The sequence below is a fragment of the Miniopterus natalensis genome, chromosome 20 (genome assembly GCF_054644295.1).
Source record: "Miniopterus natalensis isolate mMinNat1 chromosome 20, mMinNat1.hap1, whole genome shotgun sequence".
NCBI lineage: Eukaryota > Metazoa > Chordata > Mammalia > Chiroptera > Miniopteridae > Miniopterus > Miniopterus natalensis.
In genome coordinates, this window is record NC_142100.1 from 24,979,206 (window position 1) to 24,997,485 (window position 18,280).

Sequence of the window (18,280 nt, forward strand, 5' to 3'; positions counted from 1 at the left end):
CCTCCAAAGCCCGAAGGAAGCCTCACTCCGCCAGGTGCCCACGGAGCCTCCGAAGAGGGGCGTGGCCCCTCAGCCCAGTGCGCAGGCGTGGCCGGAGAAGCAGTTAAGTCTGCCCCTGGCGCCTGATTAAAATATTTAAATACAGCAGGGATCGCTCCCCCCCACGCACACACACAACTGACTGTATTAACTTGTATTTATTACTATTCATACATTTTATTAATCTCTGAGACACACAAAGTCCTCTCAGACTCGTTTCCTTCGAGCATGCATTCACGCGGAGGCGCCTTTTGTCCCCGGCGCATCTGTGCAAGTCCTCAGGAAAGCATGCAACTCGGAATGGCGACGTGGCTTCTGCGCAAACAAAACAAACAAAAACCCCCAAACCCCACCATTCCACCGGAAAGGGGGTGGGGAAGAAACGGAGGGGTTTTTGTGTGTGTTTTTTTTTTTTATTAAGGCACTTCCGTAGTTGCCTATTTTCCAGGGGGGCGGAGCCACATGTGGACCCGATGGACCCCGGCGAAGCCGCCATTTTGGAGTTTTCTCTAAGGTTCTCCTACCGGCTTTTGGTGCCGCTGCCACCGCTCCCCGCGGCCTTGCCGGGCAGGATGAATGTGATAGACCACGTGCGAGACATGGCGGCCGCTGGGCTGCACTCCAACGTGCGGCTCCTCAGCAGCTTGTTACTTACAATGAGTAATAACAACCCGTGAGTTGAGGCGGGGAGCGGCCTGGGGCTGAGGAGAACGCGGCGCCTGTTTGGGAGCGGGGGCTGAGGGGGCCTGGGGACTGGCGGGAAGGAGCGGTCGCGGGCCTCAGGCGGAGGCGCCGGGGTCAGCGAGGGCCTCGCCGGGCGGAGCCGACTTAGGAACGCAAGTTGAGTTCACTGGGTCCCGGCGTCGCGCCCGGCGCTGGGGGATGTTTGGAGCGGCGGCGGCGGCGGCGGCTTCGAGAAATGGAAGAGGCTCTGAGGACGACCCTGGCGAGGGTTCCCCGAAAGTTGGGAGCGTAGGGTTTCCTGAGGTACCTGTCACCGGCCATAGCGACTGTCACATCGCTGGGCGGACTCGTCCCCTCCCACCTCCTCCCTGAAAGAACGTTTTTCTCCCTCCCTCAGAGGCGCCGTCTCCTGGTTTTATTCCTTCGTCCCGCATCTGAGGCGCGTTTTCCCCTCGGAGGGTATTAGGAGGGCCCGCGCTCTCGCCTCGGCAAAGCCCTGGACACGGGAGACACCCCGATGGGTGGGAGTGGCGCCTTTGTGCGGAGTCGCGAGCGCCCCTCTCGCGTTGTCGGGTCTCACGAGCCAAGGGGCGCAGGGCTCTGGGCAGCCCTGCGGGCGGGTCGCTCTGCGGCCTAAACGTCGCCTCCGTTGTGCTGAAATTAAAGCCCCATCGCTTGGCCTGCGGGGCCAGGCATCTTTTTCTCCCCGGTCGGCTCCCGTGTCCTCTGCTCGCTGGCCTCCCGCCTCCCTCCCGGCCTGTCCTGTCCGGTGCTCGCACCCCGCCCGCTGCTGCTCAGCTCGGGGCGCTCGCGCTCGCCCCGCCGCCTCCGTGCCCAGGTTCCCACGCCGGCGTCTCTCCCGCTCAACTCGCCTCCGCTCACCGGGATTGTCCCTCAGCCCTCACTCTCCTGCCCCCTTTGCCCTGTTTTATAGTCGGCATCACTGAATTTTTTAAAAATCGAGGTGCAGTTGACATGGAACGTTACATTAGTTTCAGGTGAACACCCGTAACGATCGAATATTTGTGTCTATTGTGAAATGATCGCCACCGTAAGTCTAGTTAACGCCCCTCACTATGGGCGCAGTTACAGTTTTTTGTTGTGTTGGTTTTTTCTCACTGGTGAGAACGTTTAAGGTCTATATTTTCCATCACTCTTAACTCCCAGCGAAGTGCGCCCGGCGCCTGTGTTCAGAAAGCGCCCGCGCGCTTGTGGAGCGTGCTAAAGGCGTGCCCGCACCCTGAAGGCGGCGTTTAGGGAGCGGAGGGGCCCCGATGTCTGGTACGTTTTACGTTTTTGTAAACTGTCATTACATAGGCTTTGTGCTAGGCTGGACGCTAAGAAGGGACATTAAGGGCGGGCACGTGCTTTCTGACATTTCAAAACAACCCACGTAGGGGGTATACTTTCTTTGTCTTCTAGTGAGTTATTCTCCCCATCTCAGAAGTACCAGCTTTTGGTGTATCACGCAGATTCTCTGTTCCATGATAAGGAGTATCGCAATGCTGTGAGTAAGTATACCATGGCTTTACAGCAGAAGAAAGCCCTAAGTAAAACTTCAAAAGTGAGGCCTTCAACTGGCAATTCTACATCCACTCCACAAAGTCAGGTAATTGGAGACAAGAACTGTGATGGGGGAGGGGCAGTGAGAGAGACTGAAATAATTTACAAGACTGATGATTAGATGTAGAAGATGGTAAAATAAAATGTAATTTTAAAGGGAACTTGACTGGAGAAACAAAGATGAAAAACTACTTAGGTGAAAGAATGCATCCAACCAAGCATTAAGGGCTAAAAGCAAAATTCACTCTGGATAAATCTAAAAATGGAATGAACCATGAATTATCTGGGTTTTTACCACAGTCATGCATTGTTCCTCCGTTTTATACAAACAGAACTCAAAATCTGAAGTGTCTTTAGAATGTTAATGAAAGTACAACTTTAAAATGTAACTCAAATTTTATGACTGAGTACCTGGGGAAATATATGGGAAATCTAAGAATTACTGCCAGTTTTGATAGTTGCTTAATAATTAGTTAAATAAATGAAGGGGGTTTTGTAATTTCACCATTTGATGGAGCCATCCCATTGCTAGAAATTAACCCTAATAGTAGACTCACAAAAGATTTACAGGATATATACTTAAGGCTGTTTATTGCAGCATTGTTTATAATGGTAAGAAACTGGAAGCAAAAGTGTTCATTGGTTAGGTCTAGTTAATTATAGTTTAGCCATAAGATGGAATATAATGGAACTATTAAATGAAAAATGAGATAGAAGTGTATGTGCTGGTTTGGAAAGAACCGTACATATTAGTAAAGAAAATAAAGTTTGAAGCAGTGTGTTCAGTACTTATTTAAAGGGGGGATGGTTTATAGAGACATAAATATATCCTGGAATATGCCTAAAATATATATGATAATATACATGAAAGATTTTGTGTGTGAAGGAAATAAATTTAGCGGTTGAAAGCTTTAGGGAGAGGGGAACTTTTACTTTTCAGTTTAAACCTGTCTTTAAATTTAAATTATACATGCAACTTATATTTAAAAGGAATGTCAGTAGAATGAACTGGGAGTGAAACTATAAGTCATTTTTTTTCTACTTTGTATTTTTCCACATTAAAAAGAGACAGATTCATGTATTTGCTTTTTTAAAGCATGTAGATCTTCATCTTGTTTAATATCTCTTTATGTAAAACCTTTATTGTTTTGTTATTAAAGAGCTCATTGCCAGGATTTTCTGTTTTCTGACACTGAATGGAAGTCATAATCATCCACATAGGATCATTCATAAGTAGCCAACTTTCTTAGCACTCAGTATGCCAAGCACCATGCTAAACCTTTTGTCTGAATTAACTACATTTAGTTAAGAACTTTCTTAAAAATTGAGATATATAATTCTCATAAAATTCACAATTCTGTGAGTTTTAGTATATTCACAAAATTGTGCAACCATCACCACTGTCTAATTCCAGAGTATTTTCATCACCCTAGAAAAACCCAGTGCCCATTATTTCCCCAACCCCTGGGAATCACTAACCTTTTTGTCTCTATGGATTTACCTATTCTGGACATGCCATATGAATCGAACCATACAATATGTGGCCTTTTGTGTCTGGTTCTTAGTATAATATTTTCAAGGTTGACCCATGTTATAGAATGAATCAGTTCTTAATTCCTTTTTATTGCCAAATAATATGGCATATCCATAAAATATGGGTATGCCATATCTTATCTGTTGGACATTTGGGTTTTCATTTTTTGTTTATAATTAATGATGTTATGAACATTTGTGTGTAGGTTTTTATGTGGATATGTGCTTTCAGTTGTCTTGGCTGTATAAGTAGGAGCAGAATTGCTGGGTGATGCGGTAACCCTATGTTTAACATTTTGAAGAACCGCCATACTGTTTAAATAATATTTTGAAGAGATGTTTTCATTCCCTCTTAGTGTCTTCCATCTGAAATTGAAGTGAAATACAAAATGGCTGAATGTTACACAATGCTAAAACAAGATAAAGATGCCATTGCTATACTTGATGGGATCCCTTCAAGACAAAGAACTCCCAAAGTAAGTTGAATTAACCATTTGTTACATCATTTTCAACTCCCATTCCTTCCACCACTCTTCTTCCATTTTCTTTACACATTAGGGAGTCCATCTGAACATTTTACTCTTGCCTCTAATTTTCAGTTTGATCCCTTGTTAATGGAGTTAGGGATTCAGAGAGATAGAAGAGTGAGTTTCTGATGGGACCCTGAAAATTCAGCTGATGAAAATGGTAGTTGGAGAATACTACAAGTGCTTAGTCTTTGGTCTTTCTTACTGTAGAAAAGAATGAGTTGCAGTGCACTTCCAGGTGTCAACAAGACTGTTTTAGACCCTTATTTTTTCATTCTGTAGGTGTATCCATTTGATAATGTGAGTGGTTTTATTAATCCTTTCATTTCAAAATCAAGTCTACAAGAGCCTTTTGTACTTATTTGTGTGTGAGATACGTATTTGTGTTAGATTTGGCAACACATTATAGTGAATAGAACACCTTTAACTAAAATCAAAAGACCTGGTGTCTTGTCTGAGTTTTGGGCGTACAAGTGGCGTGTAATGTGTACTTGGGCAAGTTACCAATCTGAACTTTTTTTTCTTTTAAATCCAGTTTAGGGGACCAATGCAAATCCTTGCTCTTAGGATTGAATTCCTATCAGTGTTTAATATTCTGCCTTATACTCTCACCTGTCTCACTTCATTGAAAAACTGTTCTGTGTAACTTGTGCTTAACAGTGAGGAATTTTATCTATAAGATGGCTGTGTTCATCCTGCTATCATTAAAAGAAAAGGAATCTAAGCAGTAAGGACCTAGTGTATTTAGTGTTTTTCCACCTAAATGTTCCTGAGTTTGAAAAGTAACCAAACTTGATGAGAATGTGTTTATCTCCTCATAATGAGAATGTATTTACTTTTTTCTGAATTTTTACAGTTAAGCTATTTCCTCAGTATATTTTATGGTGGTGGCTGCTATTAAAAACATTTGGGAGCATATTATAGACTATCCTGCCTCATAATAAGCTTGAATGTTATACACCAAGTTGTGTTCTGGTTCCCTATGAAAGACTTGCCCGGAAAATAATTTTTTGCGTATGTGAAGAATACCTTCCTTTTGGAAGCTGCTGTTTTGATTATAAACTTTGAATTATACCTGTTCATTATCTTATTGGAAATACACCATTATTTCCTCAAGGAGGAAAAATGACTTCAAGGAGTTTGGGGGCAATGAGTAATGACAGAGAAGCTCAGTTTTGTGGTATCCAGCACTTTGGTGTTTACTGCTGTCATTTTAAGAGGAATCCGCATTTATTAGGAGTACATATCCTTCATCTGTAGAGCTGTTGTAGCCAGGAGCAAACAAAGATGTGTGCCTCAAACATAAACCTATAATATTTACAGTTTTTCTTTCTTGTCCGTTAGGGAGTTAACTGGCTTCTCAGTCTGTGTACAGGACAAGGAAGTGAGTCAGAATACGTCTAAATGAACGTCTGTTAATGTATGGTAAACATCGCCACACATTCCTTCACGTTTTAAAGGAAAATTCCAGTGTGAGATTATTATATCTTGGTAAATCTTAAACTTCAAGAGCAAATATGCCAACATCCAGTTTCTCACTCAGTTTTTAGAAAATGATGACTGCTTGTGTTTATAACTGGTGGAAGGTGACTTTGCGATGTTCCCAGTATCTGTTTTAAAAAGAATTGACTTTCTCACTAGGTAGTACTTAAAACTCATTCTTTTGAAGTGCCAGGTAGTTTAAAGGGAATTTTAATATTTGTTGGCCCATCAGTCATGGTTTGTTAATAACAAGCGGTCAGGAAAGGTTCTTAAAGCTCTTATTCTTTTTAAGTATTGACACTAATACTGGAGTTTTCCTTTAAGTACCTTCTTTCGCATTTTCAACATAGCCTAAAATGGAAAAACCTGAGGCCAAATGAAAAATAGTTTTATTTCTAGTATTGTATTATTTCATTGTTTGAATCAGTATGGACTTATGCCATACTAGATTGTTTTATATGCTGTACATCCATAATTGGAACATGTTCTTCCTCTTCAGAGCCACTTTTTTGAGTAAATATCTGGTGTACGAAGCTACAGATAATTGAAGAGATTGGGATTGGCTTTTTTTCTTTTGTACCCTCATGTTGATTGCTTCCTTAGGTTAATATGTTTTTTCCTTTGAACTTTTAAGATTATTTATACCTTCCCTGTAACTTCTACAGTCTTTGGAACTTTTAGTTTTTTTCAAGTTTTCCCTGTTGCATTTTTGAAAAGGTTATTTTAATAGAGCTTTCCGGAGTTGCATATTTGAATTGTGCTATTTAAATAGTGTAATTAATCTCTGGGTTGTTGTCATCTCTAAAGCTCAGTTAGGGTTTGATTTTTGTAGCATAACTTTGATGAGTCAGATAGTACCTATCGGTCAAAGCTTTAAGCATGAGAAAGGCTAGATAGAGTCTAGCTGCTAGGCTAATTGTCAGAAGACAAGTATTGTGCTTTTGTGTCTGTCGTTTCCTTTTTGGGGAAAATGCATCTGATCTTTTTTAACTAGCTATGTTAAGAATTCCTCACTTTCTATGGCTTGATGTTAATTGCATTTAAAATATGTAAACTTGAGCACTTCTAGGGTAGTTCATCTTCTGTCTTAAGATCAAGAAAGAATCAAGGTAATTCAAATTCTGTAACATTTTTCAAATGAATGTTACTGCCATTTCCAGAGGCAGCATCTTTGGTCCAGATATTATGGGACCTTTTGGTTGGGTAAGTGAAAGGAATTTGATTTTCCCTTTAGAAATGGGAGGACATAGGAAAAGCAAAGGTAGTTATTTTCTGTTTGAAGAATGGGGTTGGTCTTTGTTTATTTCCATGGGGCTGTGCATAGATTTTCCATTAAAAATAAAATACTAGCTGGTAATAAAAATCAGGACTTAAATTGATGGTGAATTATTTTCTTTGCAATATGCACTTAATCTTACTGTCTTTTGTTTTTTTATTACAGATAAACATGATGCTGGCAAACTTGTACAAGAAAGCTGGTCAGGAGCGCCCTTCAGTCACCAGCTATAAGGAAGTGCTGAGGCAATGCCCATTAGCTCTCGATGCCATTCTGGGTACACGTCATTCTCTGCCTACGTTCATGGAGTGTTTACTCTCTAATGTAATAGTTCTCAGTCTTGGAAGTACATAAGAATAACTTTATTTTTTTAAAAGTTTCACCTTTAGAGAGTGATTTAATAGATTACTGTTGTCATGTATTTCACTGATCAAGAAATATTAAGTTATGTTTGTCATATGCGTCTTGATTCGAATAGGGGAGTGGTTGCCTCGTAGCCTGTGAAAGAGCAGCCTGTTCTGCTTGCACTGTGGAAGACAGATGCCGTGCCTCACCTTCTTTCTTCTGCTTTCTGTTGGGTTAGGTTTGCTGTCGCTATCGGTAAAAGGTGCAGAGGTGGCATCAATGACCATGAACGTGATCCAGACCGTGCCTAACTTGGACTGGCTCTCTGTGTGGATCAAAGCATATGCTTTTGTGCATACTGGTGACAATTCAAGAGCAATCAATACCATCTGGTGAGAGTCACAAAATTAATTAAATGTTCTTGAGGCCCTTTGCTTGTAAGGAGATCTGATGTATCTAAATTAGCAAAACAGAAAAATTAGATGCTTATTTCTTGGTGTTGCAGCCAGTTGTCCCTGGGCTTTGTTAGTCTCTTAATGTACCAAATGTAATAATCTCTGCTAAGCACCTGTTAAATGTAAACTTGGACCGAGTTTGGCTCTGCACTTGCAAAAGTAGTGACCCTTGCAAAGCAGACTGCCTTAGTGTGTCATGTCTAAATCTGGAAGACATCTTTTTGCACACCCCAGAAGCATAGTTTATTGCAGCATCTGATCTGAGTTGTGTCCCTAGGACTGGGATTTTCTTTCTAGGCAGGTAAAATCAAGGACAAGAGCCTAGGATTTGTGTTACCAGGCATTTGGTTGAGTAACAAGGAGCTATCACTCTTGAATAACGTACATTTAACATCATATAGCATATGTTGTCCATTGAAAAACTGCAACCAGAAAGTTCTCTCTAGGTAATGAGAGATTGCTGCTTTATTCTGTATATTTGCTATCTTATCCTGTATAACTTTTTTTAAAATCTTAAGCTCAGAATAAGAAACTCTGGTGTGCACAGTTTGTTTTTAAAGGTTTTTTTTTTTATTATTATGAAAAATTTAATAGATACACAAAAGAAAGTAGTGCCTATATGCCTGTCACCCATAGATTCAACAACTTTGAGGATTTATAACAGATTTTTTTTAAGGTTCAATGTTTAATATCTTAAAGTTCTCTAGAGAAAAAGTCATTATTGCGAGATAACGTGGATCTACTGGGAAGCTTAGCAGATCTGTACTTCAGAGCTGGAGACAATAAAAACTCTGTCCTCAAATTTGAACAAGCACAGATGTTGGATCCTTATCTGATAAAAGGTAAGTAATTCTCGGGGCAGGGTGGAAGTAGTGCTAGAGGGGCAGGTTAGAGAAAATAGGAAGAAAATGTAGCATGATCTGATACCGGTTTTCATGGAAATCGTTTGTAAGTGTATTACAGTAGCCTGTAGGTCCCTACATGTCTCTAACGCTTGTAATTCCACTTGAGCAGTTGTTTTTGCTTCATTCCAGTGTCATCTCACCACAGGTCATTATTTAGCATTTTTTCTTTTGCAAGGAGTCGTAGCCTCTCCTTGTGATTTATAGATTTATGGATTTATGATGTGCCTGACAGTTTGGATGGCATCCCCAGAACCATAATACCCTTTTAGGGGATTTAGCTTTACTGTGTCCTTAGTATAGTTAAAAGGGAGTAAATGAACAGATACTGAAAAAGGGATAAGGTAATTAAGGGAAGTAACTAAGAGTGGAAATAACACAAATTACTGATCTGAAAGAAGATGGTAGTTGAAGGGGTAAGCCACAGGGACTTAAAGGGTGACTGTTGGGTGATGGGCAGTAAGTGAAGGTGTGTGCTCAGGACTAACGTGGGAAATAAGGTCAGACAGAAAGGCTGAGGTCTGCTCGTAAAGGCCCAGAAAAGGCCATCAGAATGACCTTGTTATTATAATAAATGGTCTTGTAGACTCTTAAGCCACAAGAATGCCAGAGCACGGAGAGGAGGAAACAGATTCAGAAAGACGAGTTTGTTTGCTTAAGGGCTCTTGCCCAGTGCTTATTTCTCTTCTCCAAGTGACCCATGCCCATGATGAAAATGGTGTTTTAGAAATACTAGTCTGGCAGTTGTCAGCAGCTTGGAATTAGAAGCTCAGACCAGAGTCAGGGCCGGCAGGGAGTGTTGCAGTAATCTTGGCTTGAGACACATTTTCCTGGGAATCGGAAGGGGTAGCAAGGAATGGAGGGAAATGGTGGTAAGAGACACGTGACGGTGAGCATGGGGCCCTTTTTATAGAGCATAAGAGAATAAAGGGGGAGGGGGATGATTTTCTAGACTCCAGAAAGAACTAGATGCTTTTTCTGGAATAGACTAACATTTTTCCAAGACCAACTGGCATATTAAGTGTGTATTCCTGACTGTGCCTAGACCTCTTGGAAGAGAGACTTACTTGATACCTTTTTTGGGCCTTTCTAGTTATGAGTTAGGATAGTTGTATATCACGCCACAGGATGTAGGGACAAACAGTTCCTGAAAATAACAGGCTTTCCAATTGTGAGGTAGGTCCTACTCCTTTGCTTTTTCTTTAGTTTTGGATGTGTTTTTTCTTTTTATAAGTCATTTTGTTGGGAACTTGAATGCTGATGGAAGGCGCTCATGATGGTGGAAAGGGCTCAGACCCTGAAGGAGCTCAGTGTGGGCTCTGAGGATGGTGCTGCTCCTTTATAAGGACCCCTGCTGCTTTGTTTAAAGGGCCTCTTCCTTTGTAGGAATGGATGTATATGGCTACCTCCTGGCACGAGAAGGGCGGCTGGAAGATGTGGAGAATCTTGGCTGCCGCCTTTTCAATATTTCTGATCAGCATGCAGAACCTTGGGTAGTCTCTGGGTATGTTTATGCACTCCCTTTTCTCCCCAGTTTCGAGCAGATTCTTTAGGAAATTGTGGTTCTTCTTGAATAGAATATAGCTTGAAAACACAGGTTTAAGAGATAATCAGACAGGTTTAAGAGATAATCTGACTTGGACTCAAATTATGGTCTTTGACTTTGAACACGTGATTTACCTGAGTCTTTTCTCCTTTGGAAAATGGGGGTGACGCCCCTGCTTCATGGGGTAGGTATTAACCTAGATAGTGAGTGCTCGTGCTCAACGCAGGAGCTGCTGCTTTGTTATTGACCTGGCTTTATAAATTCTCTGAATGTCTCTAATCTGATAACATACCCAGATCATCAGGTTCTTTACCATAGTTTTCTCCTTCCATATCAAGATTTCCCCCTTAAAAATAAATATTTAGTAGATTTTTTTGTTCTGCTCTTTCACTAATATCTTAGGTTAAGTGTGGTTTGTAATAAGGATTGTGTGGAGGGCCTTCTCTGATTTTTGGATGCAGTTTCTTTATACAGGCATACCGCGGAGATACTGCAGGTCCGGTTCCAACTACTGCAGTAAAGTGGGCCATAACATTTTTGTTGGTGGAGGGTCTTACCTTCAGTTTGCAAAAAACGCAGCATTGTGAAGAACAACAAAGCACAATGAAAACATGGCATGCCTTTAGTCTTCTCTCAGATGACTTTTGGTTGTTTTCTTCTTCAGGTGTCATAGCTTCTATAGCAAACGCTACTCCCGGGCCCTCTATTTAGGAGCCAAGGCCATTCAGCTGAACAGTAATAGTGTTCAGGCTTTGCTGCTTAAGGGAGCAGCACTCAGGAACATGGGCAGAGTCCAAGAAGCAATAATCCACTTTCGGGAGGCTATACGGCTTGCACCTTGTCGCTTAGACTGTTATGAAGGTAAGATAAAAATTATAGATGACAGTGTGAATCTGTAGGTGTGGCTGCAGCACTGAGAGGGAAGGTTTTGTTAGGCCGGCAGTTCCCAAACTTGGTTGTGCATTAGAGTCCGCTGGGGGAACTTTTAAAAATCCTGATGCTAAGGCACTCCAGTACCATTTAAATCAAAATATTTGGGAGTGGGAGATAGGCATCTGGTTTTTTAAGATCCCAGGTAATGCTAATGTGCAGACAAGTTTGAGAATCACTGCATTCGACATTTTAAATGACTCTGGGGCTTTCACTGGAGTTTTCACTTTGTACTTTCAGAACTCATTTGCTCATTCTTTGTTTTTGGTGAGGGAGTAAGTAGTTGAGGTAGTCTTTGGCCCTTTCTTTGGTTTCTCAAACGTGGCCCACTCAGTAATGAGAACCTTTGCTGGCACTGTGCTGAATCACTTGGTTATTATATGTCTTTATTCTTCACAATTGCCTTACCTTGGGCGAGCAACATTACTCATGGGGTAATTCCGTGTTCCTGTGATGGTGTTGGTTGTGGGAATTGGTCGGTTAATTGTGACCTCCAGAGCGGCACCTTCAGGGTCAGACTTTGTTTTGTTGGTTATGTACTGTTCATGTGAACTGACCCTAGGAGTTCAAAGGAGCTGTGCCAGCTTCAGGAATACTTGGTGACTCAGTCACAGACTTTAAAATAGATCTTACAAGATGCAGTTCCTCCAGAGCATTTTTTTATAAGAATTTAAAAATAAACCCAGGCGTCGAGGAGTGATTGGCTGTTAAAGGAAGATGAGTTCACATTTGAAAAATAAAATTTGTAAGTTGGGGTAAAGAACAAACCTGCTTAGATAGCCAGAAGCTATGCCCATGGTGGATTTATTCCAAAAGAAACCCCAGCAAACCAAGCTTTTGGTTTCAAATTAAATTCTTAATCCTGAAACCATAACTTCCTACCTCCCAGATGCTTTTATCATGCTAATTCCTTTGCACTGCATGCCTGTTTCACCGGAGCCCAAGGGTGCAGTTGAATCTCTCCACTACACAGTGCTGGACGCGGACTGGTTCCAGTTGTTGGGGGCATAGGCCATTCCCTAGCTGGCTATCAGTGAGGCTTCAAGAGCTGCCACCACTCAAGCTACTGTTTGGAGACTGGATCAGGGTAACTCTGGTTGTGCCTTCTGGTGCTCCCTGCAACCTCCAGCCCAGCTTCTTTTACTGATGGGGCCCCTGGATACTGAAGTGCATTCTTTCCATTTCCTTCTGACATTCCGGTGGGGCTTTAGCAGGGAAGTAGAACTTCTCAGTAAGTAGTTGCAAACAACCATATTCTGACTCCAACACGTTGCCCTTAAGAGTTAGGTAATTTCTGGTTAAGTAACCATAGTGTGTGGTGGAATGTGCACAAACGTTATAAATGCTGCGAGGGTGGAGGACTATGGAGAGAAAATCTGCCAGGGATTGTGTGGGTTTGGGGTTTAAGCTGTTTTTCTGTTTTGATGAGTGCTTTGTGCCAAAAAGTACTTCCTCTGTTCTCCTCGACTTGTTGGCATGAGAAATTGAGAGCTGACTACTTGAAGTGTCCCCATAGGGCGCCTGTCTTGCTGTGGGTATGAAAAGAGGCAGGAGCTGCCAATCTCTGTATATTTGGTCCATCTGATGAAGTGCTTTCATCTAGTTTAGGGAAGTCCTCAGCAAATGCTTTTGGAGAGAACTTTATGTTTCAAATGAAAAAAGTCTTCCTTTCTCCTTGGGTTGCTTCCAAGGGCATTTAGTTTGTAGGACTGGACACTCACTTTGGACTACAGGAGCTTAAAACTAGAACTAACAGTGATGGAACGCAGCTGGAAATTAACAGCTTGTGAAGAGGCAGTGAAACCTCGGTTTGTTGGAAACATCTGTCACTATTTCAGCTAATGACTAGTGTAGTGCTCTTTCCTCTAATAGTCAGCTGAGCTGCATGCATGCTTTGGTTTATCAGGCAGGTGCCTTTGCATTGTGGGCTTTGTCCATCTCCATAGTGCTGTGAGGAGGAGCACTTTTAGTTATTCCATCAACATACCCTCCAGTCTAATCTCACCATCAGTTTCCCCTGGCCTGTCTCTTGTCTGAAACGTTGAAGGTTTATAACTTGGAGGGCTGTCAGAGTGGAAGCCTGGCTTGGAATGGTAATATGGTTGAGCTTTCTGTGTTTTATTTTTTTAGGTCTCATCGAGTGTTACTTAGCTTCCAACAGTATTCGTGAAGCAATGGTAATGGCTAACAACGTTTACAAAACTCTAGGAGCAAATGCACAGACCCTTACCCTGTTAGCCACTGTTTGTCTCGAAGACCCAGTGACACAGGAAAAAGCTAAAACTTTATTGGATAAAGCCCTGAACCAAAGGCCGGATTACATTAAGGCTGTGGTGAAAAAAGCAGAACTACTTAGTAAGTGTACTTCGTTTACTTCCCTGTTCATTTTTCATTGTATAAAAGCTTATCTCAGTTGGCTTCCCCAGTCCTGCTGGTTACAGGCGATCAGACAAGTGTGTTCCTTTGGCAGTAGGTCTGAGCCCAGGTGAATTGGTTTCGCACAGCCAAATGTAGCTGGCTTAGACCTGCTTGGATTGGCAGTAACTGACTGTTGTGGAGCTGTACTTGGTTGCTACCTGTTCAGCTCACTTTGACCAGGTTTAGTTGTCCTGAACCAGTTTGGACTGAATATAACTGGTTTGAGCCAACTTGAGCTGTTTTGACCCATCTGTATACTCTTTACGATCTCCCGTTTAGCCTTGTTTGGTTTTTATTTTATTTATTTTTTAATCCTCACCCAAAGACATGTTTTTCTTGATTAGAGAGAGAGAGAGGGAGAGAGAGGTTGCTTTCCACATGCACCCCAACTGGATAGCAAACCCATAACCTGGATATGTGCCCTGACCGGGACGACCAAGGCCAGCCTTGTTTTTTGTTTGTTTGTTTGTCTGTTTCCAATTTACGATGAACTCCTGGGTTTGGGTTAGTTTGGCAAATAAAATGCATGCTGGCTTTTTATTTGAATTTAGATGAATAATATCTGGGGGGGATATCAGCCTGGCTGGCGTGGCTCAGCAGTTGAGCATCAACCTAGGCTCCAGGAGATCCCGTTTCAATTCCTGGTCAGGGCACATGCCCGGGTTGTGGGCTCGATCCCCAGTCGGGGGCCTGCAGGAGGCAGCCGATCAATGACTGTCTCATCATTGATGTTTCAACTCTCTCTCCCTTCCTCTCTCTGAAATCAGTAAAGATATATTTTTTAAAAAATCAGAACCCAAACTCCAGACTTCCTAATGGAATAAGAATTCAGATGCACTTATTCTCACTTCCTACCACACCACTGTTTCTTGAGGACATGTACAAATAGATTATCAGATTGTGATCCGTGTTGTGGTTTTGTATATAAGACTTGAGATGGGAATATATCTTCAAAATGTGTAAGTAGGGAAATGAGGGTTATTTTTTTTTTTTAGGCAGAGAGCAGAAATACGAAGATGGAATTGCGCTGCTGAGGAACGCACTAGCTAATCAGAGTGACTGTGTCCTGCATCGGATCCTAGGAGATTTCCTTGTAGCTGTCAATGAGTATCAGGAAGCAATGGACCAGTATAGTATAGCACTAAGGTAGGCACCTAGCCTCCCGCGGGGGGAAGGCTGATGGGTAGAGAAGGCAGGGCACTGTCACAGGAATTCTGAAAACACACACATTGTGCCCACAGTTGAAAACAGAAATATTAGAAAAGGAATTTGTGAATTTATGACTTCTAAAAAATTTTTCTTAAGTATATTAACAACATTAAAGAATCGTCTCACTCATAACCAGCTCACACCACTATAACATCTGTTTTCATTTGTGTAAGTCATCTTCCTGGCCTTGACCACACATATACATATTTTTATAGGGTTAAATGTATATATTTTATATGCTGCTTTTTCAAATCAAAGTATTATAAGTACTTTCCCATGTTTCTACCTACTGTAGTAGTTAAGAACTTACACTTTGAAGTTTGAATACTACTTTCACCACCTGTTATCTTGGGCAAGTTACTAACAGATTTCCTTGTCTATATCTACCTACCTTATTAGGTATTAAATGATTAAATGAGGATTAAATGATTATTCCATGTAAAGCTCTTAGCACTGTGCCTGGTACATAGTAAATACTAAATAAATAGTGGCATTCTTACTGCTTAGTGCAGAAGTGATTTCTTTGAGGGTCGTCTGTGTGTCTAAGGCCATGGTAAAGGCCTGTCTCTGACTGAATCTGATCACATTCATTCACTTACTCAGCAGTTGAGCGTGACCACGCCTGTGCCTGGCATCTCAGTAACCACTGGGGATGCTGCGGTTCCAGTTGCTCTCAGTCTCAGACGGACAGACTGATGGATACCACGTGCTAAGCGCTTTCATAGCAGTCCCTAGAAGGCAAGGTGGGAGTGCAGAGGGTGGGGAGCCCCGGGTGTGGGTGAGAGCTGTATGGAAGGTTTTAGAGAAGAGGAGATGCTACAGGTCAATCTACAGTTACATAAGTAGGAACAGGATTCCCATGTGGATTTTGTTTGCTTTTAGGAAGCCCAGAAACAAGTGAGAAAATAAAATGCCAGACTTTCATTAGAGGTGGGATTTGTTAGAGACTGGATACCTGCTGGCCTGGGTGGTGGTCACAAAGAAAAGAGGAAAGATTGCTTAGGAGCCAAGTAAATAAATGTTCTTGAGCTTTTGAACTTTGGGGGCTTTTGCATGTGTAATGGCTCTTAGCTGTTAGACTTGAATGCCCAGGTAGGGGTTGCTTTGGGTCCTGGGGTTTAACCTAAGAGTTGACAGATCTGTTCCATGGTAAGCATGGTTTTGATTAACTACTGAAATGCTGATATGTTTAATTATATCCTAAGAACATGGAACAGTTTTGCTCGAAGAAGCATTTTTTGTAACCCTGTAGCTTAAAAACCCAATATCGTTAGAAATTACATTTGAATTTTCCTGTTAATGATTGTTTACTACTTTTTCATTTGTGTTATCTGACAGCTTCCTCTAGCATAACATCAGGGGTAATGTGTGAAAGATTTAAGAAATAAATGGAGAAAAACCCAAATGGAGGATTCTAAAAATTAGGGACAAGACGCCTGTTTTTCCTTCTAGTGGTGGACTCCCCTGATCCCGCCTGTGGAACTGGAGTTGTTCGGAGAGGCCAGGCATTAGCAGTTTCTCTGTGACTGGGCGGTCATTTCACTGCTGTGCCAGGGAGGTGACGCATCAGCCCGCAAGAAGCAAGACAGAGATTCAGGCCTCTCCTTTGTTTTGTTGTCCCCTAGTTTGGACCCCAATGACCAGAAGTCTCTAGAGGGGATGCAGAAGATGGAGAAGGAGGAGAGTCCCACGGACGCCACTCAGGAGGAGGATGTGGACGACATGGAAGGGAGTGGGGAAGAAGGGGACCTGGAGGGCAGCGACAGTGAGGCGGCCCAGTGGGCCGACCAGGAGCAGTGGTTCGGCATGCAGTGAGGCGGGCGGCAGCTCCGTGGCCACACTGGCCTGCCCTGCCCTGAGCACTTCTGTGGACCGAAAGAACCCGTAGGAGCCCGCTCTCTGGGAGGACAAGGATTCAGCATGTGACTGCAGCAGGGCCTTCTGCCCCTTGGCTCCATATTTCTAGTATTGACTTCATTTTCTAGAACAGCCTGACCAACCTCCACATGTCTCCACCCTCCCCGCTCCAGCCAGGGAGGCCTGAGTGAGCCCCTGGGAGGCCCACAAATGTGCTGGGACTTCTGGGACAGAGTACTTTTTATATAACTTAATTTCCAAATCTGAAAGCCCAAGGAATAGTGTTTTTGTCTGTGATGTGGATGGGTTTGAAAGGAGTGACCTGTCACCCAGAGCAAGAGTGTCAGCTCCTAATCGGGACAGCAGCCTGGGTTGGCCCTTTCAGAGAGGGTTTCCTGTCCCAGAAATCATCCTGGGCTGTCCAAACCTCCCTAGTAACCTTGCTTCCTTCTGCAATGTTAGTAATGCCTTAAGCTGACAGTTGCTATTTTGCAGAACAGTTTTCCTATTTGCTAATCTGGTAACTTGCCTATGAGCCTGGGCCGGATCTGAGATACAGGTGTGACCTAGAGCATGAACCAGAGGTACACCTGGGTAATTAACTAATAAAACTGTTTTTTGCACAGTAATGGTGTTGGGTTGATCAGAATGGAAGCTCTTTATAGGTTCTTTTTTTTTCCTCCTCTCACAATGCATTGATTCAACCCCAGAATTATTTGCCATAGACTCCCTTTCTTCTCAGACTGTTGGGAGCCAGTAGGATTGGGAACCTCAGGTAACACTAAGCTGGTTCATCCATTTGCATTTTTATTGGTAATTTCCCTGGGGGAAGAGCCTTTGGCCAGATTTTAGACTGTTTCTGTCTGGCTGTCAGGAGCTCTGAGGTCCGTGTCTGGTTTTGGCATCTGCTGTGGGGTCAGCAGGGGGTTCATTCCCTGGGCTTGGATGCTCTCAGACTCCCCCTTGTTTAAGAGGTGATGCTTTTGACAATGTAGTTAACCAGGAAGTGAAGTGGGGTGATGGTGGCACGACTAACCCCAAATTCTCATTTAAGCAAAATTAGTCAAAGGTGGTACAAAATGTGAATTTGATGTAAATGGAAAGTTCTAAAGTAAAACAATGGAAGTGTATAGTTTAGGAGCTCAGAACATCTGATAACTGCAATTTTAAATGGACAAAAAGTTACTGTTAAAGTATCTTTCAGTATGAAAACCAAAGCCTGGGGAGCATCCTTTGATAGAGCAGTTTCTAAAGAGCCCAGCAAGCTGTCGGGGCCATGGCAGGTGACCGTGTGGCCTGGGGGAGACACGGCTCATTGGCCTTAGTGCTCACTCCGGGATGCAGCCTCAGCTTGCCTCTGAGCAGCCATTCCCCCGACTCGGGGAGGGGGCCCCGCCCCGCCTCCCAATCTTCTGTCTGCCTGTCAGGCCCGTCACCAAGACCCCGAAGAGTCCCTCGGGGTTATCTGCCGATTGCAGCCCCTCCACCCCAGCGTCCCCCTGGGCTGATCCCTC

At 42.9% G+C, this 18,280-nt stretch overlaps 1 protein-coding gene across 2 annotated transcripts; it reads left to right on the forward strand.

Moving 5' to 3' along the window:
- The first annotated feature begins 512 nt into the window (after positions 1-512).
- ANAPC7 (anaphase promoting complex subunit 7) lies at positions 513-17,395 on the forward strand. Of its 2 annotated transcripts, none has more exons than XM_016203063.2 (11): positions 513-712; positions 2,146-2,332; positions 4,176-4,295; positions 7,270-7,381; positions 7,688-7,841; positions 8,604-8,746; positions 10,193-10,310; positions 11,017-11,213; positions 13,413-13,637; positions 14,696-14,846; positions 16,535-17,395. In XM_016203063.2, exons 1-11 carry the CDS (start codon positions 513-515, stop codon positions 16,722-16,724), a joined length of 1,797 nt encoding a protein of 598 aa, XP_016058549.1. In that variant the 3' UTR covers positions 16,725-17,395. The 2 variants fall into 2 exon arrangements, with proteins under 2 accessions (XP_016058549.1, XP_016058551.1); XM_016203065.2 differs by lacking the exon at positions 513-712 and adding an exon at positions 962-1,026.
- Positions 17,396-18,280: the final 885 nt, after the last annotated feature.